The 27,888-nt window shown below is 31.2% G+C and overlaps 1 protein-coding gene across 1 annotated transcript; it reads right to left on the reverse strand.

The window, feature by feature from the left end:
- Window positions 1-607: 607 nt before the first annotated feature.
- LOC142334485 (farnesol dehydrogenase-like) lies at window positions 608-26,297 on the reverse strand. Its single transcript, XM_075382554.1, has 7 exons — window positions 26,087-26,297; window positions 18,570-18,718; window positions 13,227-13,398; window positions 11,406-11,535; window positions 8,186-8,315; window positions 1,709-1,846; window positions 608-940 (listed from the first exon to the last, which is right to left on the reverse strand). Exons 2-7 carry the CDS (start codon window positions 18,699-18,701, stop codon window positions 863-865), a joined length of 780 nt encoding a protein of 259 aa, XP_075238669.1. The 5' UTR covers window positions 18,702-18,718; window positions 26,087-26,297; the 3' UTR covers window positions 608-862.
- Window positions 26,298-27,888: the final 1,591 nt, after the last annotated feature.

Raw genomic sequence — 27,888 nt, forward strand, 5'->3', positions numbered from 1 at the left:
TATCAGACACTGTCATTCACTTTCCTGTGTCGATAATGGAATATTATCTTTGTTAGATGGTTAAAGATTGCTTAATGAGAAAAAGTTATCCCTGTGAGTCATAGATGGAATTATTCCATACATGGAAATGGATAGACAACAGAAGGAGGGAGATATATTATTTAATAATATTAAGCAATATTATTAGTTTTTTTAATCAATAGATTTGGTTTGAATATTTAATTTAGAGTAATTAAAACAGTTTTCATTACCATGAATAAGATAACACTGTTGATCTATCTTGTACATCCCCAGCTTGTTATCTCAATTTGAAAAAAAAAAAAATATTATTTCTTACTTTGAAATATCTTTCTGTTGTAACTTCCAGACAAGAAATTTTATAAAATGGTTTATTTACTCTTTTGATTATGTATTAAACTAATTAGTAAAATAAAATTAAAAAGAGAGGAAGGGAGAACAATCTTTTCTTTTTTTTTTTTTGGTATTTATTTGTTAGTTTCTTTGGCAATATTTTTTATTGATTTTTTAACTGTCTTATTTTTTTATGAATAATAGGATAATGTAGTACCATTAAGCATGAATGTAGAAAGTACAAAAAAAATTATCATTTACTATTTATGACTACTCATTTTTATTAGACTACTCATTTTTATTATATACTGCTGTGTAAAACGTATAAACTAGTTTTATTAAAAATTGTAACTTGTGAAATCAATAAATCTATTCAATTTATTTGTCTAATTGTAACAAATCTTCAGTATGACAATTATTTTGTAATATCTATGGAATGATGTACTCATAAAAGTTCCAAATCTTTCCTGGTTCAAACAGTAAGGAAGGATCATTATGACCATTATGACCACTATTCATCAATCTCTTCTATCATTGATATTTCTCTTGAAATTGAGCCACATACATGACGAACTACAAATTCAGGTAACTGGAATTTAAAAAAAAAGTCATGAGTTTCTTTATTATGTTTCTCAAAAATATGAGAAGAATATTTACTAATGTTATAAGCCTACATTTTAATAATTTTTACTTCACTTACAACATAATAAAATACTAAAATTCATTAACATTTCAAAATAGGAAATTAATATTATTTTCACTTTCTCATCCGTAAATGACTGTTCACTTACTGCCCTGTAATATAAATTGTTACATTCATTAATTAAGTTGGAGACCTAGTTGGTAATAATCATTAATGGACAAAGAGATTAATTAAACTTTTATTATCTATTACTAGTTACTTTTAATTGTTTTTTATCTCTTAAGTTACCAATGCAACATCATTGTCCAACTAATCTTCTGTTTGGTAATAGTGTTGTCACAACAATTGTCAGTTAAGATTGAACACCACTATGAATTCTAATCTGGATTGTAAGAAAACCTTAACACTAATTGGATCCAAGCAGTTGCTGATTATAGAACTTAATATTACTTACCAAGTAAGGGACATTAAAGTAAAAGCATTTTTAATTTTTTAGAATTTACTCAACAAAAATTATTAAAAGGCTATTACTAGTTAAACTAAGAAAATGTTGTAGGGTATAGTAAATATTACATGCCATTTTCCTTTTTAAAAGTAGGTACCTACAATCATTTACCATTTTCTCTTAAAGTATTTTTACTACATAAAGTGTAATGTGAAATTATAAGTTTTTTTTTTTATAAATTATTTAAAATATGCATATTAAATACATACAAGTACATAAGGTGGTAGTTGCAATAAAAGTTCTACAGTCTTTGCAATATCTGATGCTTCCAGCCCTTGCATTTCAGTGGGAATTAGAATTTTCGCTTTCTCTATTATTTCTGTTTTAACTAATCCAGGACTAATAGTCTGAAACAAAATAAAAATAAAAAAAATAGATAATTAATTTTTCAAAAATTTTGCTTCCAGAAATGAATGAATAATTTCAATTCAAGAAGGTTATGTTCAAAGTGGAATGCAAAACTGCATTAAATAATAATATAATATTATAATATAATAATAATAATATTATTATTAAATAATAATTTTATATGTAACCATATTATTAAATTCTGCAAATTATTCAAGAACTATATTGAACGCAAGGGTTGTTCACAATAGCAACACCTTGAAAATTACTGAATATTGCTCACTTTTAGGGTGTGATATTAGCTGAAATTAATTTTCAGCTGGTTACTGTGTGTTGTAGTCTGATAAATGAGAGAAATGTACAATACAACTGGTTAATCAAACATCAAGAGATGTACATGGGTACACCACTATTATAACTGAAGGTTTCTCATTGAACAAATGTCAGTGAGATTTCAAACATTGCAAATGTGAATGTTCCAAACACTGAACTACAGATAGCGAATTTTAAATTCAGTTGTCAAAATGTGTCATTGTTGGCAGAAGACATGTTAAGAAGTATAAGTTTTTTTTGTTTTTTTTTTTATATATATCTGTTATCAAGGTGGGGTAAATTTCCATTCGTTTCTGTTGTATGTTAGCTCACTGTTTTGTATGTTAATTATATTTAATTTAAATATTGCTTTTGTTATTAAGAAGTTGTATATACAGGCGATTCAACGAAACGGGAAATTTTAAAAGTTGTGTTGGTAGCCGTGGGCGATTGGTACCACTTGATAAGTGGCGCCAGCCTCTCTAACCTAACCTGCCATTTAGTTGTCATGGATCCTTGGAATGGTGCGCAACGTGCATTTGCTATCAAAGCATTTTACAAAAACAATGACAGTGTGGAGGGAGCGCGTAGAGAATTTCGCCGTCATTTTAATCTGGGACGGCACGACCGTGTTCCATCAGCACATGCAATTAAAACATGATATCTAATTTTGAGGAAACTGGTTCGGCATTAAAAAAGAAACCTCCAGGCCGTGAGCGAACCGTCCGTACATCACAGAATGTTCAAGTTTTACAAGATGTTGTCACACGAAGTCCACATCGGTCAATCCGTCGTCTCTCAGCATCTTTACAATTGCATAGTTCAAGTGTTCGAAGAATGTTAGTGAAGGACTTGCAATTCCATCCATACAAGTTGCAGATCGTCCAGGAACTGCAACCGAACGATGCAGTTGTGCGAGCAAAATTCTGTAATGTAATGCTTCAGAAGATAAATGATAACGAAGAGTTTGTTCACGAACTGTGGATGTCAGACGAAGCGCATATCCACCTCAGTGGATTTGTTAACAAGCAAAATTTCGGATACTGGGCACAAGAAAATCCTACGCAGCTACACCAGCGTCCGTTGCACAGCCAGAAAGTGACCTGTGGTGTGCTATTTCATCTTACAGTGTTATAGGCCCTTATTTTTTTGAGGATGACAACGGTCTTGCGATTACAGTGACGTCATCTCGTTACGTAGCCATGCTTGAAACCTTTGTTGTGGAACAACAAAAGAGATTTTCACCAATTCTTAACACAGCCTGGTTTCAACAAGACGGAGCAACGTCACATACTGCACGAATATCGATGGCAGCTGTACGCCGATTGTTTGGACAACGAGTCATTTCACGAAATGGTGACATTAGATGGCCTCCCAGATCGCCTGATCTCTCAGCTTGCGATTACTTTTTGAGGGGTCACCTTAAAAGCAAAGTGTTCCACAGTAGACCTGCTACAACGGAAGAACTGAAGGCAAAGATCCGAGAAGCAATTGCGTAAATTCCAGTTGAGATGTTACGTTAAACCATGAACATTTTAACGAAGAGACTTCGTGAGTGTTTACGTAGAAGAGGAGGTCACCTGGAAGATGTCATCTTTAAAAAATAAACTAAAATGTATGTATCCTAAAATGGCAACATTTTTACAAATTCATGAAATAAAATTCATTTTCTAAAAAAAAGTTTTTCATTAACGTTATTTAATTTTTTAAATTTCCCGTTTCTTCGAATCACTCTGTATTTTGTATATTTAATGTTAATGACAGAGATTTCACTGACAAACATAATTTTTGTTTCTAACATGCGATACATGATTTTAATCTGTTTTTTGATTCTGAAAACTAATATGAACTCAGAATCTTTCTATCACCCATCATTTTTGAAAAATCTTTAAATTTTAATTAAAGGATTTTTTTTCATTTTTCAACGTATAGTTAGCATTTTAAGCTTTTATATTACATTTTGTTAGCTCATTTTTTATTGTTTAACTTTGTTAATATAATTTATAAGCTATAAATAAGCAATACTAGAACAAAGAAATAAATCATAACATAAATTTAAATAAAGTAACATTTAAATAAAATAACATAAATAAATCATAGCATATTATGACATCATATCTAATACTGAGGAATGAGCCTTCATGGACATGATTAATTATGTCTGTGCAGATCAAAACATGTAGCTGAAAACACAGCCGTATTGTTTGTATTAAGCAATGGATTTAGGAATGAATTAATTTTGTTTAGTTTTATTGCTGTCATAAGTTTGTTAACAGCTAAGTGTCATAATGCTTCAAAATTGTGTAAATGATGGTGTGGATGCCTTTTGTTATGTATGTAGTGAGTTTACCGTAAAATGAAATAGAAAAAACATTTCACCTTTAATTAAAAAAAGCATATCATTTGTACTTTCAGTGTAAAATTGGTGATCAGGATAAGACATGGGCTCCTCATATACTATGCGCTAATTGTTCTGCATATTTAAGAGGATGGCTGAAAGGTACACCAAAACCACAGGTACACAGGTACACCAAATGTACACGCCAAACCACCGTGTACTGTGGTTTGGCGTGAACCAAAGGATCATGTAAATGATTGTTACTTTTGTTTAATAAGTGTGTCTGGAATTTGTAAAAAATCTAAACATACTGTAAAATATCTTTCATTGGAATCTGCAATCAGGCCTGTACCTCATAGGGAAATTATTCCAGTTCCTAAGCCATCTGTGAATGTATGTTTCGAAAGCAGCGATGAGGAATCAGGCAGTACTAAAGAAGGCAACAATGATTTTGATTTTGAATTATCTTCCAATAAGCCATATCTTATATAACAAGGTGAATTAAATTACTTGGGTAGGGAATTCATAAAAAAATCAAGCTGAACTGTGTAGGTCAAGACTACAAGGTTGGAATTTACTTTAAAAAAATACAAAAATTTCAGACTCTCGAAGCCGACAAAAAGAACTTTCTCAGCACTTTATTGATGAAAATAATGTGGTTTATTGCACAAATATTGATGAGCTTATGTTGCACTTAACACAAGTTCATAAACCTGAGGACTGGTGGGCGCTTTTTCATAGATTAGTCCTAGAATACTTTACAAGTGGTTCTACTACACAACGGTAACAAATATCCTTCGAATCAATTGTTTATGGTATTAATTTGAAAAAGACATACAACGTGATGAAAGATGTTCTTGAAAAAATGAATTATAAAAAACATAGCTGGAACATATGTGGTGATTTGAAAATTATAGCTATTTTGTTAGGCATGCAGTTAGGCTATACTAAAAACATGTGTTTTATTTGCGAATGGGACAATCGAGCTAGAGATAAACGTTGTAACCAAAGAGTAGAAGAAACAAGACAACTTAACTCCAAATGGGAAAAAAATTATTCATGAGCCCTTAGTGGAACCCAAAAAAAATATATTTGCTCCCTCACCACATCAAGCTAGGACTAATGAAAAATTTTGTAAAAGCAGTGAAGAAGGTTAGTCCCGGACTTTTGTAAGTGAAGGAAAATAAAGAAGGAGTATTTGTTGGTCCTAAAATAAGAGAGTTGGTCAAAGATTATGTATTTAACTCTATTTTAAATATTGTAGAAGGTGCAGCTTGGGCTTCATTTATAGACGTTTGCAAATATTTATTGGCAAACAAAAAAAATCTGACAATTACCACGATATTGTTAATCAACTCCTTACTGCATACAGAGATATGGGATTTAATATGTCTTTGAAAATACATTTCCTCCACTCACATTTTTTTTTTGGGGGGATTTTTCCCCGGACAACCTCGAAGACGTAAGTGACGAACACGGTGAATGTTTCCACAAAGACATTTCGGTGATGGAAAGCCGTTATAAAAGGACATGGAATACTAACATACTAGCCGATTACTGTTGGGCATTAATTCGGGATGTGCCTGAGGCTATTTATAAAAGAAAGGCATCAGCGAAATCATTCTAACAGGTATGTCCATGCAAAATTATAAATTTTACAGATTTTAACTACATTTTCCCTTAATTTTTTTTGAAGCGAAATTTATTTAAAACTTAGGATGATAGAAAAATTGTATTTATAGATTTGTAATGTACACAAAAAAAAAATTCAAGAAATGGTATCACAGTTAGAGAAAATTTAAAAACTTTTTTTTATGTCTATCCGTATTATAGGGAGCAAAGGGAGCGATAGATTGTGTTGATATTGTACGAAGTATTCCGTAACATGGAATCGTTAGTTACGTTATCTAACCTAACCTTGACCTAAACCTAACTCAACTTTACCTTTTTGAGCCACAAAAGTAATTATTGTAATAAATAAGAAAAATTTTAAAAATCGAGTGGTCCCCATATTAACGCAAAAGTATTTTTTTTTTTTTTAGAAATCATTGATTCTAATATTTTAATTATAGACAATGGTTAAATTACGAAAAATAATTACCATTCTTTTTTAGAAATTATCTTTATTTTCTTAATGGAAAGTTTTTTAAAAACAACTGTCAGACCTACTTCCTGAGAATAGGGCCTCTTTTAAATGAAAATTTTGTCATAATTATAGAAAAAAGTCTCTTTTTTATAAAGGAAGTTGTTAGGGTCTTACTAGGTACCGATTTATGAAAATTTGCCTTTGCAAATACGCAGTACCTTTACTCTTACTTGGATGTTCTCAACTATCATATCAAGAAAACTCTTTCAAGGCACTAGTAATTTCTTACTAAGGCAATGATAGCAAATTCAAAGGTCAAGTTTATTTCAGTATAGTAAATCTGATGATATCTCCACAATATTTCATATTTCTATTGGTATTGTCATATTTGATTTGAGTGTTATTTCTCCCCTTCCTAGTGTTGTCACTGTAATGTTTGTAGTTGACGCATTTTGGAGTACCTCCAAAATGGAGTACCTCAAAACTAAAATACATCCTACAAGGTTAAAAGTAGTTAATCATGAGTGTTAAAAGCAATTTTGAGATTGGAGGTACTCTGAAACGCGGAGTACCTAAAAACTAAAAATGTTAGTAACAATTCTAGGAAGGACAGAAAATAGCACTCAAATCAATAAATCTGATAGTTGATCAAAAAATAAATTTAATCTCATCAATCTGGGAGTCAACTTTTATTTACATTTCTGTGGTATAAGGACCACCTCCTTTTATTGATACATAAATTCTTGTTTAAAATGGAAGATATTAATCTTGTTTTCTCACACAGTGGGCCAAAAACGCATTGCAGACTTTTATCATTAGATTTTGTCGATGACAATCAGTATAATTAGGAACCTTTTTACAACTTCTTTACAATAAAACACTTTTATTGTACAACAGTTTTGTGCACTGTACTCTATAATAGGTCAGAAAACTTCATAGTAAAAGTCTTATAATGATGCTTCACTTTTCTCAAAATTTAATATTCACTTGTTTAGTGCAATCTATTTGAACTCTATGTCTCTCACATGCCATCATCATGAAGCAGAGTATTTTTATACTCTGCAACTAAGTTGTAACTCACAAAATGAAGAGCTAACCTCCCTTGACTTCAACTTTAAATTTTCCATCCTCAAAATGAATTTTTTCACTAAAAAACAGAATCACAGGCCACACTCCACAACTGGTGAAGTGTTTACTGTTGCAGGTGTCTTGTTATGGAAAACCAAGCAATAATGCCATGCTAAATTAAAGGTTGATAGCTAGCTAATGAATAATGAAAAGTTATTGCACACATTGTAATTTGTCATATTGTTGCCAGGCACTTATCATTTGGAACTGGAATTTACTAATCACAAATGTTTTGATCAATAAATCCTATAAAACAAAATTTATTCAGTGATACACTGAAACGGACAAACTAGTTAATTTTATCAGTTTATGGTAATTTACTGATAATAGTTTTAATATTTTGCTTAATATCTATGGTTATTTTGTTGCAATTGTACATGAATGGATCTTGGTCATATAGGGAAATATTACAATTCTTTAATTTGTCAATGTTACTTGCAAAAGAACATTAAATAATTAATAAAATAAACTTACTGTTACTCTAATTTTGGAATTAGTTTGCTCAAGTTCAGCGCGTAAGCCTTCACCTATAGTATTAACTGCCTTTTTTGAAGCAAAATATGTTACAATACCAGGTGCTGGTGTAGTCATGTGTGCTGCTAAGCTGCAAAATTAAAGTAAACATATTGTATTAATACAAACTAACTTCTATGTATAAATTAAGGATCTTTTGATATTAATGTTTCATAACATATCAAACATATTTTACAGTAGTTTATTTGATGTGATCCAATATAAGGTTAAGAATAAGAACATTGCACTGTTTTCTTCTTTTTACTGGTTGGTGGTTATACATTTTGGAGGAGACTGCAGAATGAAGATTATGTTATGAGGGAACACTTCCAATAATAGTATTTATTTATTATTACTTTTGTTTTTTACTATTAATAATTAAGTTACTGCCTCCAATTAGTTGTTATCAGTAGTTATATTAATTTAGCTTTTGTTTTGCCTTCAGTCATTTGACTGGTTTGATGGAGCTCTCCTTGATTCTCTATGTAGTGCCAGTCATTTCATTTCAGTATACCCCGTACTAAAATTCAGTATACCCCCATATTCCAAATGTTGCCTGCTGCACAATTTTTCCCTTCTGTGTCCCTCCAAACATCAACAAGACTATTCCATGATGTCTTAAGATTTGGTCTATATGTCTGTCTCTTCTTTTAGCTATATTTTTCCAAATACTCATCAATTTGCTGCAACATCTCTTCATTTGTCACTTTTTCCACTCCTGATTTTTAACATTCTCCTATAGCACCAAATTTCAAAAGCTTGTAACCTTTTCTTCTCAGGTACTCCAATTGTCCAAGTTTCATTTCAATATAGCTATGCTCCAAACATATACTTTCAAAAATGCTTTCCTGATGTTTAAATTAACTTTTTATGAAAGTAAATTATATTTCTGACTGAAAGCTCGTTTCATCTGCGTGATTTGAAATTTTATATCACTCCTGCTTTGCCCATCTTTAGTAATTCTATTTCCCAAGTAACAAAATTCTTCTACCTCCGTAATCTTTCCTCATCCTTTTTTTATATTCAGTGCTCCTTCTACTTTATTTCTACTAAATTTCATTACTTTCATTTTGCTCTTCTTTATTTTCATGTGGTAGTTCTTGTGAGCAACTTCATCGATGCCATTCATTGTTTCTTCTAAATCTTTTTTACTCATGGCTAGAATTACTATATCATCGGCAAATCATCATCTTTTCACCTTGCACTGTTACTCCGGATCTAAATTGTTCTTAAACATCATTAACTGCTAGTTCTATGTAAAGATTAAAAAGTAACGGAGGTAGGAAACATCCTTCTTGGACTCCCTTTTTACTTCCTTGTATGAATTAAAGGAAGTATTGTGATCGCAAAAAATGTTGGTTTCCAGATTTCACAGAAATATCCATTTTGACCATCCCTGAATCCATTTTGTCTAGTTTCTGCATGAAGTCTGTATGTATGTATCTATGTATGTGTGTATGTATGTATATGGATCTCAAAAATGATTAGCCATAGGATGTTGAAATTTTGGATTTAGGACCGTAACACGTAGTTGTGCACCTCCCCAATTGATGGCCAATTTGATATTTCTACCTGTTTTTTCAGTTCTGCCTAAATTCACTTCTGCTGATTTTAAGAATTTCCTTTGTATCTTTCTCCCATTCTTCTTCTATATTTTCTTCCTTATCTTTTTTACTCAGACTTCTTGTGTCCTCCTCAAAAATCTTCTTTTCCTCCTCTTCCTCAAGCTTTTCTAAATTCTACTGATTTATCTGACACCTTTTCTTTAGGTATTTAAACCCCCAATCTACATTTCATTATCACAAAATTATGGTTGCTATCAATGTCTGCTCCTGGATATGCTTTGCAGTCGACAATTTGATTTCTAAATCTTTGCTTAACCATGATATAATCTATCTGATACCTTGTAGTATTGCCAGAGTTTTTCAATGTGTATATTCTTTTATTATGATTTTTAAACTGGATGTGAGTGTTGGCAATTAGTACATTATACTTTGTGCAAAACTCAATAAGTTGTTCCTCTTTTTCATTCCTCTTGCCCAGCTCATATTCACCAAAAATATTTCCTTCCTTGCCTTTTCCAATATCCAACTATTATCAAATTTTCATCCCCTTTTATGTGTTTAATTGATTCGTCAATTTCTTCGTATACACACTCTACCTCAACACAATCGTGGGTACTTGTAGCCATACAGATGTTAACAATCATTATTGGTTTAGGTTTTGATTTTATCCTGATTACAATGAATCTATCGCTAAGCTATTTCAAATACTTTACTCTCTTCCCTAGCTTCTTGTGACATCTACTCCTGCCTGCCCTTTATTTGAAGCTAAGTTAGTTATTGTAAAATCACCTAACCCAAAGTTGTTTTCCTCTTCCCACCAAACCTCGTTAATTCCTATCACACCTCCATTTAACTTACCCATTTCCCTCTTTAAATTTTCTAACCTACCATCCTTTTATAGACTTCTAACATTCCATGCTCCAACTCATAAAATGTTATTTTTTAATTTTCTGGTAACCACTTCCTTAGTAGTCCCCATTTGTAGATCCGAATGGGGGACTAGTTTGCCTCTGAAATATTTTACCAAGGAAGGTGCCTCCATCTTTGTTATAGCTTGTATGTAGCTCTCTGCATCAGATGTAGTTTCCATTGTTTTCAGCTGTGCAGTACTCAGAAGATTGATTGATGTTAATATGGCTGTTTAAGTCCTCCTGACCTATGCCCTTAACAACTGATGAAAAAGCTGCTGCCCTTTTTTAGGAATCATTCCTTAAATGACTCTCAAGTGACACCTCTAAAATATGGCTGCACCATCAGTCCAGCCACTCTGTATCACTGAACACTCAAGCCCCCTCAACATCGGCAAGGTCTCATGAGTCATAGAGGGAATAGTTGTAATTTAGTATTAAAACTACGAAAAAAATTATCCATTTTTTTACTGCTTTACAGATGAGATATTTTTTAAACTGAAGAATTTACAATACATCAACAATATCGTTTTATCTTTTTCAGAAAGAAACTTAATATAGACTAAAAGCTAGTTCAGATGTAGTTATTCATTTAAATCTTAAAAAATTATAGTACAACTGATTTTAAACATATTTTACTTTTTAAAGCACTCTAATTTAGGAAGAGTCATTTTAGAATCGCCCTTCATTTTTAACAATTTGTCTTACCTGCTAATATTTATAATATATCCATCATCAATATTGTGCTTTCTCATTGATTTTAATGCTTCTCGAGTGCATATTTGTAGTGCTATTACATTGACATTGTACATCAGCCGCCAATCATCTGTCTCTGCATCTGAAATGTAAATGTATTATCATAAATTTATTGTTATCGTTATTATATAATATTTTTTATAACTGTTATATTCAGTAGGGCATAATTAATCTAATATTCTGATTAGCATACATAAGTTTTACAATTAAGCAATATCGGTCCCTGAACAGAGTAATGGGACTGCTGATATTTCTTATTAATGACTGGTATTTATTTTTAAAATTTGTTTAGTTATATTATTATTTAAGTATTTTACATATTTACATCAGCGTTTTCAAATTCTAATTATACAGCACATTTTTAATGATGAAAATTCATCCTATCTTTTTAAAAATTACCAAAGAGATGATGTTAATACTTTACAAAAAAAATATATATAGTGATAATAAATATTTAATAAATTATGGTAACCCTACCTCATATAATTAAAATCAAAACAGTCTAGTCTGTTCTCATTGCATTTGAGATCAATTGATGGTTCCATGATAATTTATTTAACAACATGTCTGTGAATTTTAGTCCATGGACTACAGTAATACTATAATTCTATAATTATCATAAGGGAATAACATCTGCATCATTAGCATAATAGCCTACCTGATGAGCACAGTACAACAGTTTTTAGCCATTTTTAATTTAGTTACAAACCTAAGTTAATTATTTTATTAGAACTGTACTAATATAAATATGTTTAATCATTTAAAATAATTAACTATATGTAGATATAAATACTGTTGTATCAGCTGCTAACTGAGTAACAAGGTGTAGCTTTAGACTTTGAGGATTAATAAAATATAAGCAAACTTAACTTACGCTCGCCAACCTTTACTCGCTAGTCAAGGTTGGCGAGCAAAGTGAGCATAGGTTAAGTTCAGTTAGATTATATTTATAATTTCTTTACAAATACCTCCAAATAGCATATAATTATACTTATAACATAAGCAAGTACTAATACATAATATTGTAACAAAAAAAAAAGTGGGGAAAAGACCCATATTTTATTTCTTGAAGTGTGGGAAACAAATTTTTTCAGATGTTCTTATCAAAGAATTCTGTTTACATTTAGTTAAGAATTACATGAAACAGCTGTAAGCCTTCTCAATATAAATAAAGTGGAAGATAGTGTGAGATTATAACTGCACCTATCAGTTACCTGAATCCTGCAATAATGTTCTTCGTATCAGATATACTCTTTTATAAACTTCTATTATTATTTTTTACAAAGTTCAAAAATACAGAAAATTTTACAGTATGTCTTTACACCTCATTGCAGTGCTATTTAAGAAGAATAAAAAATTATTTATCACCTTTCTCCCTACAGTTTTTACTACATGTAATAATGTAACTTGTTGGCTTGTCAGTTTTAGTGATATTTATGGCAAAGTTAAATTTCTCATGATCCAAATAATTATAGCTGTGTACCTGGTTATTCATAATCCTTAGGATCCAGAAATAGATTTATTTCAGTCAGTTCAGTCATCTCCAACTTATGAGCACACTTACATGCTTATTAAGCATAGTTACATTTAAAAACTTAAGATGTAATTGAAAATTTCCCTTCTTAGAAATTATTTCATTTTACAAATCTTATAGGGTTATAATGAGCATCCTCTTATTCTCTGTTCCATACCAACCACTTGATAATAATCTTCTAATAATTTATACTAATCTATATTTTGAAAATCTAATAAACCAATCTTTATTAAACTTACCTTCTATTAGGCTGATTTTTGTAGGAATTGCAGCGCTGTTTACCAAAATGTGAATTCCTCCTAATTTTTTTTCTATCCATTCAAAAGCAGATATAATATTTTCTTCTTTAATAAGATTTGTTTTTACTGGATAAAATTTCCCTTTTTGGTTTACTAGATTATCTCTCACTTCCTAAAAATCATTCAGAATAATACAAAAAAATAGACAAAAGATTTTTTTCAATTTCACATAAAGCCACCGATTTAGGACTTCATTTTGGGTGCCAAGAATTACAGTCTGGTTTTATTTTACTGAATGTACAGAAATCAGGGCGAAATCATTGTTTAGCCTACTCACTTACGAAGCGTTTCCGAGCTCATATTTTATATGAACTTAACTCTTTTATTTTCACGAGTAGAACATGTCTAGATAGTTTGAGTCACTTTCTTCTTAAATAACTCTGTGTAAATAAATACATAGTTGATTCCGATTATTTAGGAAAACAGTTGTAAACTTACATATTTTGCTTACTTTAGCAAAGCCATTTTGTGCTAGTTTAGAAATAAGTTTTTATTTTTAAATTATCAAGCAACATAAACATGTATATTTACACTACTTATATTTTAACTGTTTAAAATAATTAATAGGCTTAATGTATTATCTATTAATGTATTATCTTAGTCAAGCAAAACACAATATGTCCGATCAGCTAATGAGATGCTTTTCTTTCTATCATTTGATTCACTGTCAGCTGTTTTCGTACTGTTATTTGAGTGTTTGCAGTACTCTTACACAGAGTGTTTAGTGTTTCCCATCATAAAAGTTATCTCATGAAAAAAGGAAAATAACAGTGAAGGTGTTCTTGAGAAATGTGCTTCTCAAAAAACTTGTAAAAGGTTTTCATATTCTGCTCCTTCGGATTCTAACCTATTTTTAGGTTGTACTCATGACAATAAACAGTTCACTTGTTCAAAAATTAGACCAAATGATGCTTTATTTATTCGAAACAAAATTAATTCCAATATTAATAAAATAAGACTACTCAAGACAATAAAATTGCTGGATGGATTAATTAGTTAATGAAAAACGTCGAAGGCATCGCAACTCTAACCAAGAACTGAAAAACAAGTTACATTCGTTCAATGTAAAGTATTGTGTTCCAATAAAAAATATTTTATTTATTTATGTTTGTAAAAAGGTTTTTCTTCGTTGACACTAATGAAGCCGTCTCGACTAGCAATATCCGCAAACTAATTAAATCTGGGGTAGAAATTAAAGAAGGAATAGATTGAGATCGTGTCAACATTAAGTCTGAGGCTAAAAAAATAAATTCAGGGAATCTACGAAGAGGTGAATCACTCTAAGGCAGAAAACTTACGCAAGAATTTATTTGAACAGTAAATTTTCTATTGCTAAGCTTCAAAAATATACAACAGGAGTTTACTGGCCGTTACATTATCTATATTATCCGTTACATTGTAAGTTTTGTTGATATACTTAAGGCGACTGGGCATAGGGCCCAAGGGAAGAAGGATAGTGTGCCGATGAGAGAGTGGGTGAGACCCAATGACTTCATTGTGTCTCACCCTCTCTCTTATACCTATTTTTTCTAATAAAAACTGCGAAAAATAATGATTTAGAAGATATCTTAAATGATCTCTTTGGTCAAATCTGGAGAAACTGTGAATACTTTGACGATAACCATTGGTATAAAACAATCTTTGATGGACCTACCTGATTTAACAACGCCCAAAAATTCCAACATTCTCATAAAAAATATTCCAAAATTCCTTTTCATCTATATTTCACAATTAAAAATACATAGTATAATATTACCATTAACAATATTTAAAATAATAAATAATTTAAATACACTACTAACCATAGTCCAGAACCAGAACTTTTCCCTAGCAAACCCAATAAGCTGTCCTACAATTCAAGAATCCGAAATCATCAAGATGACATAGCAAACCATCTGATATTAAGAAGTAACTTGATTTTCACAAACAAATGCCAATAACAACAAAAGCAAAACCAAACATGTCTATTATTTAAGACAATATTTTATTAACAAATGTTTTATGTTTTATTAATGGTTTAAACTGTGCCTATGAGGAATTTATTTATTTACTTGTAACCCAGTAAGATTATATAGTAAGTAACTTCTATCACAATTTACTGTTATTCAGTCTTTCTTTACTCCTAAACAATTACATTTGATGGATGTGGTTGTTTTTGCTCAGATGCTCCTCACCTATTTATTATACACTGTTTTACAGTGCGCGGACAATATACAATATATTGTATATATTATATACAATATATTGTATATATTATATACAATATATTGTATATATTATATACAATATATTGTATACAATATACAATATATATACTTGACTATACAAAGCTGGCACTGCTAGATGTCGTACTACCATTTCCCATAACGTTGCAGTCCAGCAACCGTGTGTTTTGCGTGTGAAATTATTTATATTTATAAACAAAAATGAATGAAAATATTTAGAAAAAATGAAGTTTAGTTTTGTTTTTAAGTTTATGATTTTATCACTTGGGGGTAAGAGATTTTAAGTCACATTTGTTATACATTTATTTTATTTAATTACCGATCTCCGTGGAGGCGTAGTACCGTCTCTGTCTTTCATCTGGAGGGCCCTTTCATCAGGAGATAAAAATGTCGGCCTGGGACCTCCTGGACCAGAGATCACGGTCAAAATTCCTGCTTAACCGGGAGATCCCGGTCAAGCAAACAAAATTTCTTTTTCACATTTCACATACAAGCTTCAAAGCTTATGTGTAATTCCAAACAAAACAAAAATATATAAACGTATCAGGGTTTGGGTATCAATGTTACATATCTCTTTTTCATTACTTCCTTGTACGAAATCGCGAAACATTTCGGTTTTCAGATTTCAACGGAAATATCCATTTTGACCACCTCGGAATCCATTTTGATTAGTTTCGGCGTGATTTTTGTACGTACGTACGTATGTATCTCGCATAACTCAAAAACGATTAGCTGTAGAATGTTGAAATTTTGGATTTATTACTGTTGTAACATCCTCCTCTTTTGTTTGCAATTGACAGGACCAAAAGGGTCCAAAAAAGCCAAAAATCCCCCCAAAAAATTAGATTTTGGACTTTTTTAACGGCAGTAATAAGCTCTTATTGAGAGCTTTCCAATGATGTATCATAAACTATACTTACTTTCATTGATCCAGAGTTATAGCCTAATAAAATTTGAATTGATGAAATATTTGGATCTTAAAACGGGAATATCCTTTCTTTTTTTTAATTTAAATATATTGATTTATTAATAATTATTAGCCTTTGATTGTAAAAAACTTTTACGATAAATGATAATTCAATAATAACAATAAAAAATATATGAAAAAATATCAGAAGTTTTTAATGAAATAAAATTTTATGAACTTTTCATTTAAAAAAATTGTGTATGTTTAATTTAATAGCCGTACAAGGAAGTCATGTGGTGTTCACATCAGATTTTTTCCTGTTGTTAGAATTTACTGACATCGTCACAAAATTTGTTTTATTTTCGCAAACCTGCTGAAATAACAGTGGCTCAACCACATTAACAATTTGGCAGCTCAAATTTTGTTCTGGCTAGTCTAAATTTTGTTTCGAAGTGTTTCGAAATCACTTTAGATGAATAATCGCCTGATTTAAAGCTGGAATTGTGAGTGGCAACGTGAAATGCATAAGTTACTTTTTTAGCTGTTATTAAAAATTCTTTATCGCTTAAATCGGTAAATTTAAAATATGACAATATATTTGATGAAGTTCCTGAAGCTGCTACTTGGCTTCTTTAAGTTTCGCACGTATCAAGTGATCTTTAATGTTCGAATAACCATCATAAGCTACTGAAATCCTGAAAAGCACAGTTCACATTTCATTTTGTTAATCGATCGCAATATTTTTTTCAAAAACTGATAATCCTTTTTTAATTCATCAGTAATTTCTTTTTGGAGATTAAATTATTTAATGTATATTTAGAAATAATCGCAAATGCCGAATCGCAATACTAACATAGGACATGCGAACAATGACGTGGCCAGTAACAGTGTTGCCAACTCTAACTGAAACAAAAAGTAAAAAATGAAATAAAAATATCTGGATCTCTTAGGCTACATGCTATTATAAATTCTGTGAAGTTTTGGGTAAACATCTAGACAACATTAAAAGTACTTTGATCTAGATACAAAATATTTTTTTTAGATTGGCTACAGCGAGTGTAACAGAGGAGTTATTTTAGTTGCAAAATCACCATTCCTCACCCGAAGATGCACTAACTTTACTTCTTATATATTCGGGAATTTAAAAATTTGACTAAAATTTATTCAAAAAAGGAAATTCCTATTCCTATTATAAAATGACAAATTGGCGGGGACGCTGGGACCACATCATCAAACCGGTACGGTCCCGGGACGAACCGGGACTTATGGTAAGACTAATTATAGGGAACAAATTTTATTTAATAAAGTTTTCTTTAAAATGTCTCCGAAGAAAATTGAAATTGGTTTTATCGTAACATCCCCCTTCTTAAAGAATTTAGGAAAAAAATATATAATCAATATATTAGAAATATTTGACCCAAATTTGAAGAAAATCAGTCCTGAGATTTTTTTTGATCATATCGCCCCACATGAAGTTAGTGCGTGGGATATGATTTTGTAGTGTACAAAAAGTCTAATTCCCGATATAAAACCAAAAGCAGTGTGACATACAAAATGTTTTTTTTTTTTTTTTTTTTGTCTAGATTAACTAGTTAGTTCCTAAATCGTAAAGATTTGCTAAAAAATCGTCACTTCTAATAACCCATTTTTGACAAAACCTAATATTTAATATTAAATATCAACGACTAATTTAAACTTCATTAAATTCATATTAATTCGAAGAGAATTAAGGTCTATGAGATGTGGATCTGTCAATAGTTTCTTATGGTGAGGTGAAAAGAAGAGGAATACAATAAAATTATACTTAAAAGGGATATTTAATTCTTTTTAAGAGGAAAAAGAAGTACTTTGCATAAATATGTGCGGGAAATTCAAAGAAGATTTAGCTTCCATGTATCGCATTTAAAGGGAAAAATCATAGGAAACCGAGGTCCAGATTGACATAAAATTTGAAGGTTTATGAATTTAAGACCGTATTTTTTTCTGATTAACTTGTTGTTTAATCTGATAAACAAAATTATAATATCCTAGGTGATTACCGACGTTCAATTGCGGAAATGGTAGAGGAAGAAGAAGAAAAGTTTTTATATGAATTTATATTACTAATATGCGATTTATTTTGAGAGAATTGTTTATAGAAAGAGTACTTACTTCAAGTCTATCCAATCTTCTTGCAAGACCAACCACATGCATACCAATTTTAACCAATGATTCCGCAATAGCTGCCCCAATTCCTGAACTGGCTCCACTAACCAATGCTACTTTTCCTTGCCAAATTTCCATAGTTTTAGAATTCTTACCTTTAAATAAAAGTAAAAATATTCACAAACATTTTTTTTTTATCAATAATTTGTGTAGCAGCATTTTTATTACAAATAATTTTGTTTAGGTGTGTGCAAGGACTTCCATGGCAGATTGATAGCAAATCAGCCTTTATTCTAGAACATCTAGGGTTTGAGTAGCAATCAGGTTGGGGATTATTTCATATGCAAAAAATTTCTACTCCATATTCCCAGGTACAAGCTTCAGTGTAAGTTAATGAATGATTTCTTTAAATAAAATTACATCAAATTTCTATATCAGATTTATTTCCTATAAGGAAATAATTATTTTTTCAAGTACTATTAACAGCTTTACAATGTACAAAAAATAAAAAATAAAAATATTTCAAATTGATTGAAACATAATATTATTTTTAATAAATAACATGCAAACTAGTTTAATCCAGGTTATTTTTCTTCTGTTTATTTTAATAATTAAGTTGTAATTTTGATTAGAAAACTGCGTGAGAAATTACAGGGGCATTCGTAAATTATTAAATTAATTGATATTAAATACTTATCACATTACATCTATTTGTAATAACGTTCAATTACTTTTCTAGTTAACTTAAAAAAAAATAAATAAAAATATATTGAAATGATAAAGAATAACAATACACATGTGTTTTATTTACATATTTATTTACAGTCGGCTTGTTTCATGACAATGGTTGCAACATGCTTTTTTTAATTTTTAGATACATTATTATTATTATACATTCATTATTTAATTTATCGTTGCTTTAAATTATTTAAGTTATAAATAAATATATTTTAGAAAAATTTTAATATAAGTTTTGGTTTTTGTTTTATTATTATTTAACACACAGTGAATCAGTTTTATTTAATTTACTTACAATATTTTCTTTACACCAGATTAATCATTTTTAATAATCTTTACCTTTTTTTTAAATATCTTAATAATAACTTTTGATAGTATTATGTTAAGTAATTTAAAATGTAATTATTTAGGAACATGAGGCGCATTTAATTTTGGCATGTATTGTTTCACCGCGCTGATTGTAAATATAACAAGAGATAAATATTAAAAACTAAAAAATATGATTACCGATAAAAAAACATTGTTTTTTTTTTGTTCTGGTTTGGTTCAATCATGATTTTGTATACTAGGAAATACCCCGTTTAAATTTTGAAATTCGTTGATTGGTTGCGAAGATATAACATTTCCAAATATATCTGTTAGACCGAGAGTACATTTGATGAATGTAAAAGTTAGGTTTTAACCTACAAGCAAATACCACCTTTGAATTTTGAAAATCGGACGATTGTTTTCAGAAATATTATAAGATAACCCTATTGTACCTCCCAAAATAACGCCCCAGGAACACCCCGTTTGTTACCAATTGATGGTGATGATTGGTCTAGCCTCGCACGAGGTGTTTGCATCACCACTCACCACTTTAGCTTTACACTCAATTCCCCATGAAAAGCCCGTTATTATTAAATAGAATCTTTATTAAACAGATTTTTTTTTTAAATTGATTTAATATTAGATGATTTTATTTAACATTTTATGTAAATTTAATTATATTATTTTTGTAATATTATTCATTCGATTTATTAGAATCGTTCAGTATTCAATTCAAACCGAACTCACACACTGATGGGAGGCTCACAGTTCACAGTTCATTAATTCAATTCAATAAAGTTTGTGCTTAACCAGCAAATCGCCACTACTACTATTACACACACACACACACACACACACACACACACACACACACACACACACACACACACACACACACACACACACACACACACACACACACACACACACACACACACACACACACACACACACACACACACACACACACACACACACACACACACACACACACACACATATATATATATATATATATATATATATATATATATATATATATATATATATATATATATATGTGTGTGTGTGTGTGTGTGTGTGTGTGTGTGTATATACTTAAATAATATATGACACTGAACACAGTGTCATGTGATTCATTGATTCATTGACGTACAAAGGTGTTTTAAATGTTGAAGATATGGCTATAGGACAAAAATTTGTTTACATACGATTCATAATATGCTTTTAATGTACTGAAGAGGATCACAAATTCAAAGACAACCTCCAAAAAGGTTGAGGTTCCTATTTGCGTAACTTGTAAAATACTACCCAAAGTGTAAGCTCTTCACAAATAGGAAGACCCGTGGCTGCTCTCTATACGACGTTGAGTTATATTCTAATTCTGTAGAAGGTTTGATCAAATAAATGGTCAACGTACGGAGGCAATCCAGGTTGACTTAGGTGAAATAGACAATAGTACCTTCAACGTTGTTCTTTTATAGCACTCCTGTGTTGTTAAGACCAATCTGGCAGATTTTAGAGGTTGGAGTAAGGTTTACACTGGTCATCACAGTACGTCCACCGTTCTGTGTAAAAGGTCTTCAGTTCTTTCTATGACAAGTTTTTGACATTCACCTCGTTGTTATTAAACTTGTCGTTAATAATATTCACCTGATTTTGGTTAATTCATAATTAAAATACAGGGACCCCAGAATAGAAAAGCAGAGATGGAATAAAATTCTCCAGGTAGTCCATGATCGTACAATCTTCATATATGTTGAAAGATCTACAAAATCATTTCTTTGGTACAATGGGATTATAGATGCCAGTGGTGAGTTTCTCACCACGCTATCTGTGATAGTATCACAGGATATCATATAAGTTATCCATGGTGGTATCTTTTAATAATTAATTCATCTTTTAAGACGTCAAATTCATGGCACTACATAATTTTGAGGTATTCACTGGGCTGACGGAGAATTGACTATATTTACCGACACGCTCGATGGGAGGAGGAAGTTGCGTGGTACAAATGTAGATGTTGCCATCGGATGAGATATCTGGAATAGGATTTAAAACTGGTCTATAGACGGTGATTGCTCTAGTGGTCACCAGTTAATAAATTTTGATCTAGAAAATGGTTTGCACGACATATATAGTGGTACGTTTGTGTTCATGTTGGCTAAAATTTTTAGAAATCTCATTGCTAGACCACGTATCCTAGACTTGAGTATAGCAAAAAAAGCTCCATTGGTAGTATTTGAAGCTACAGAGAACTTTATTCCTCAAAGCATACGTCGAGAAAGCGTAGCAGACTGGTCTACTTGGGAATTGACTGTGAAGTGATGATGAGCTGGCTCAGGCGTACTGCACAACGTGAGCGTGACCCTGACCTGCGATTTGCACCTAACTCCTGACATTGCAGAAGTAGGACCGAGTACTTTAATGGAATTAGGAATTTAAAACGTGATTCCTAGCATTCCTTTGTTCAAAGCAGGAAAATAGTTACACTTGAGGGTGTAGTTTATAGAGTAGTAAGTTATGGGTGTATTTATTTTCTACCCTCAGATATTAATGGTTACAGAACACTGCGAAAGAAGTTTTTGTAACCACAAGAATTAAACCCATTGACCTTGTCTCCGAGCATAGATTACGCTACATTCTAAGAAAATAAGCCACCCCAAGGCTCAGACTAGAAACTGAAAACCAAAATTCTGATTCTTTGCAAGTTAGGTATCAAATTTTCTGATGTATGTTATTCTCCCCCATGTAGTACGATTGATTTCTGCTAAATGTATTTTCCACAATCGGTATAGCATTCAACCTCCGAAAACGTGGTGCATCTAGTACAAGTACACAAGAAAATGGATTAGTCGATTATTATCTTTAACTAATCTGTAGTCTAAGGAAAATGCTGACCATGCCATGCGTGTTCCTTGTATTTGCTTTACATGCCACAATAGGTCTTGTGAAAAATGTATTTTGTTTTTTGATCTGAAAAACAACTGGAAAAATCGCATTGAGTGGCACGTAGGTAGAAGTTTCCTGAGATTTCCAGTCTTACAGAGTATTACCGTAATTCCTATACCACAATTAATATGTAGTAACCTGAGTTACTAGCAATCCGCTTGGGTTGTTAATTGGATGATGGTAGGTGTATTGACACCAAGTCGCAGGAACAGATGATTATTAACATCTATGATGGAGCTGCGATAGGAAGGTGGCAGGTATTGACCATGCTCCCGATGTGGAACAGATAAGACGGAAAAAGATTAGTAATGTTAGAGCAGAAAGAATGTTAGAGTGAAACTTTAGACTTAGAGGGACTACTATGTATCAGATGATTTGTCACCTAATTTCCCAAAATCGAAATCTTGGTTTTCAGTTTCTAGTCTGTACTCTGGTGTGAGTTGGCTTATCTACTTAGAATATAGCATAACCTATGTTCGGAGGTAAGGTCAGCGGGTTTGATTCATGCATTTCTTACCCAAGAGTGTTCTGTAACCATTAATATCTGTCATAAGAAAAGAAGGGCGCTCATAACCCTATACTTTATAAAACTACATACTCAAAAGGTAATTATTTCCCTGCTCTGAACAAAGGAACGTTAGGAATCATCTTTTGAAGTTCTAATCCTATCAAAGTACTCGGTCCTGTGTCTGCAATAGTCAGAAGTTAGATGAAATTGTTGGTCAGGGTCACGTTCACGTAGTGCTCTGTAGATGGTCGTCTGGATGGAGCTTCGAGAGACTTTTTTCTGGTTCGTTGCGGGACTTATCATAATCAATTTTTAAAAGAAAGACTTAGAATTTTGGTAAAACAGATAATTTATTATTTTATACCAAATTTTGAATAATACTTCTCTATCGATCACAGAAAGCAAAAATCAAAATATGTAGTCATACAATTGTAATATGGTACTAATTATTTCCAAATTGGTTCAGATGGGATTTCTTATTTTTTCATGAAAACTACCCGTATGTATTTGATACCCCACTCTTTCAAATATATACAAAATTTGAATGTATGCTTTTTTTTTGTAAAAAAATGTATATGCATTTGCTTACGGGATCATTAAAAAGGAAACAAAAGAATTATTTAGTTCGTGAAAAATAAATTTAAAAGTAATTGAAATTAGATTGTTTATTTTTTTCTATTTCTGCTGAATTTTTCATTTTGGGAAGTTTATATTTAAAAAAAGGCCGTTTCATATAAATGGGATGGTTGAAAAATTAATAATCCACATGTTTTTTTTCCAGTTTGTTAGTAACAATTGCCTATTAAAATTAAATAAGAGTATTCAAAAGAATTGTAACTTATTTTTATATCACAAATCTCATGAAATACAGTAAGTGGATTATTAGATAAGGTATAATCAGTAATTCGTGTTTCAATAAGCATAGATAAAACTTAAATACAAACAATAATACAAGCTCTTGTATTTATTCTTTGTATCGTTATTTTTAACAACAGTCTGTTTTTTTCTCTTTTGCTATTGTCATGTCATCAGAGAGAGTTGCCTCATCGTAAACCACTTTTACACTTTGTAATTTTTTTAATATTCCAGCTACCAATTCGATATATTGAATTCATTTTCCACCATAATTCATGCCAATTGCTAAAAGAGACGGAATAATTAATTTTAACATTGGCGAAAAAGAGCTTGCCGCTGCAGTTTAAAAAAGACACTTTATTTAAAACAATAAAATTTATTTTATCTATAGTTTTCCGAGACTATTTTTGAGTGCTAGTAAGTTATACGAGACAGATTTAGATTGGTTTAATTTTATACATCTGTCAATGAGAATACTTGTGTTTGTGTGTTCTAAATTAGGTTTTATATCTTAAAAACGGTTTAACTTGGAACCACGAATTTAATGTGATTTGATAAGTTTTGCATAAAAGTAATCCTATTCCGAAAAAGTGGATTTTTTTTTTTTTCTCTGTAAGTGAATTGGTATGAGATTTCGAAAAGTTTTCATAAAATATACTTTCCAGTGTTGAATTTTTAGGTAGATTTCAAAAGAAAGCTACGTATTGTAATGGATACCATGGTTCGACTTCCGGAAAATTTCGTCATATCTTCGCGTTTCACACCCCCCAGACCCCAAAACCACCGTCAGCTCAAATGTTATATATATATACTTAACTTTCTTGTGGATCCGATAAGTGCCGTAATTTTACGCCAATCACTTTCAAATAATTCGTCCCAAATTCTCGGTTGAGTTAACAGCAATAATCGGACCATGGGAGTGGAAATAAGGGGTTTTTTTTTCGAAAAAACAAAATTCGCTATAACTTTCTTATTAAGTAAAATACCGAATTCGTTTAAAGTTCCTACTATTTTTTGGATAAGAGCCTAAAACTTATTAAGTAAATTTTTTTTGATATCACCAATCATTGGCCCAGGGGGTGGAAAAAACTGGGTTTCGAAGACAAAAAATATCATACTCCCTTAATAAGCACAGTATCTGTTTTTTTTTAGTTTTCTTAATTTCCAGGCAGTGAGCATTTTACAAATTTGAACCATTGCTTTTTTTGAATCGGTTTAAAGTGGTCGTTAGTTCTCTGAATATTACCTAAAACGTTTGTCTGAAACAATTTTTGATATGAGCAAGCCTTGCGGCAAGGGATGACCAAATGTTACTGGAATTGTAACAAGAGAGAGCTTGTCGAAGGATAAATATGTGAACCTTTTTTCACACGCAACCATTGTCGTATTGAGTAAATTTGAAATTTCTCTTAACTTTAAGGTGGAAATATTTTTTGATCACCTACTTTTACTTTTTTTCCTGTTTAGCCTCCGGTAATTACCGTTCAGGTAATACTTCAGAGGATGAATGAGGATAATATGTATGAGTGTAAATGAAGTTTAGTCTTGTACAGTCTCAGTTCGACCATTCCTCAGATGTGTGATTAATTGAAACCCAACCACCAAAGAACATCGGTATCCACGATCTAGTATTTAAATCCGTGTAAAAATAACTGACTTCACTAGAACTTGAACGCTGGAACTCTCGACTTGATTTGGAAGACGAGTTCACCACTAGACCAACCCGGTGGGTTTTTATCTCCCACTTAGTACCGGTGAAATCTACCTCCGGCTTCCAGCGTGCCGAAAGGGATTTTTTTAAAACATATAAAACTCAATTTATAATATAAAATTATAAAGTTGGGTTTTGATTTAATTATTATTAATCAAATCTACTATGAAATATTTTATTTATTTATTTTTATTTTAATAAATAAAAAAATTAATGGGTCTGACAATTACAGTTTCGTTATTAACAATTCCGATTTTTCAAATTTTCTTTTCAAGTTCAAAATTTCATAAATTTTCTTAACGCCAAAAAATTTCTGTCAGCTTATACAAATAATAGTAATAATTATGAAAATATAATAAAGCAATTTTTAGATTTTATATAATGTAAAAGTTCATTTTAAATTCTCAATTATACATGATAATTAGAACACTATTCATGTAAAGTACTTACTTTTTCTTGTACTTCCTTCAAAAATTTCTTGAATGAACTGTCTTCAAAGCTGTTTGATAGTATAATGATTATTACAATAAAATGAAAGTGTAGTTACAAATATATACGTGTACGTACAGAGATAATGTTTTTGTACAAATGATTCCTTCAACTTGGCATTAAAGAAAACAGATCGTTGAATTACATTAATATTGTGTAACTTGGTGCAATATCTTTGTATATACATTTTTATTTTTATTATTATGTAATATTCTGAGTGAATTAACTTTTTATAATATACTTAAGCATGTACTTATTAAGATTTTTTGTTCTAAATAGGTACTTATTAAAAATATGAAAAAATGCCTGACAGCAAAACTACATAAGTGCATTCCTTTAATACTTAAATTATACTTTTTTCCATGATTTAGAGAAGAACCTTATCTCAAGTTCGTTAGTAGTCATTTACGTCATTTGTTTGCACATATGTTCTTTATAGGACTCAGGTTTACCTATCTTTTGAATTTCTTGCTAATTACATTATAAATATAGGCAGCATTTTCTCATAGCATTTTCTTAACGTGTTCGTGTTGGAGATTCTTTATCGGAAAGCGTCACTCTGAAAAATGGAGTGCCTCAGGAAGTGTATTACGTGCATCTTGTTTGCTATAGCCATCAACAGTATTTATTACTAAATGTATGCAGCAACATATTTCATCTTCTTTATTTTTTGATGATTTTGCTATATATATTACACCCCGTTAAACAGCCACAGCAGAGAGACTACTACAGAACACTGTATCACGCCTTGAAGCTTGGTTGAAGGTTACCTGCTTCATTTTTTTACCTGATAAAACAAAATGTGTAGTCTTTTCTTGCTTGCGGGACCCTTTCATTTCGCAAATTTTCCTAAACGGAGCGCTAATTTCTGTACCTCTCTTGATGTTAAGTTTTCGGTTTATTTCTTATAGCCGTCTTACGTGGATGAAACACATCAAACAATTAAAAACGAAATGATCCAAACTTCTAGGTATGTTGCCAGTCCTTAGCAACAGCAGTTGGAGAGCCGATCGGTCATGTATATTGGGTTTTTATTATTCCTTAGTTTGTTCCCGTTTAGAAAATGGTTGTGTTCCCTACTCTCCAGCGCGTCACACTGCGCTGAAGATGTTAGATGCCGTACATAATGTTTTTCTTTGTCTTGCTACAGGTGCTTTTAGATCAAGTCCTGTCACTAGCATACTTGTTGAGTGCGGTGAACCATTACTTTGGGATAGACGGGACTAACATTTCGCATCTTACTTTTCCCGTCTTAAAGGGCAACCGGCTTTTAACGCAATCCTTGCGAATTCTAATTCACAGAGGCATGAAAACTATCCACGTTATATTGCACCTATGGGTGTTCGTACCCGGCGTTTACTAAACCTTATTAATGTTGACTCACCTTCTATTTTTCCAATATATCCCTGATCCCATCCTCCGTGCAGAATCAACCATATAAATTTTATGTTTGACTTTACGATACACAATAAAGAATCAACACCATTTATCATATTCCAGCAAATGTTTTACCATATTCTCACCTATACAAACTCAGATGCTATAGTATACACAGATGGATCAACACAGAATGATACCGTTGAATGAGCATTTTTTGTTAATGGTAGAACCTATATGTTCGGTCTACCGAATAATATATGTGTATTTACTGCTGAACTGTATGCTATCAATAAGATTTCGAATATTGGTTACTCAAAATCCCGTCATATCTTTATGACTTATGACTAGTGACTCGTGCAGTGTTCTCCAAGCTTTAGAATATT

This window comes from Lycorma delicatula, chromosome 1 (assembly GCF_047948215.1).
Source record: "Lycorma delicatula isolate Av1 chromosome 1, ASM4794821v1, whole genome shotgun sequence".
Classification (NCBI taxonomy): domain Eukaryota; kingdom Metazoa; phylum Arthropoda; class Insecta; order Hemiptera; family Fulgoridae; genus Lycorma; species Lycorma delicatula.

Coding starts and splice junctions, on each gene's coding strand:
- LOC142334485 (XM_075382554.1), bottom strand. CDS start 18,701: ATGGAAATTTGGCAAGGAAAAGTAGCATTGGTTAGTGGAGCCAGTTCA. Junction 13,399..18,569: donor GAAGATTGGATAGACTTGAA/GTAAGTACTCTT, acceptor AATGATTTTTAG/GAAGTGAGAGATAATCTAGT. Junction 11,536..13,226: donor AAAAATCAGCCTAATAGAAG/GTAAGTTTAATA, acceptor TTTACATTTCAG/ATGCAGAGACAGATGATTGG.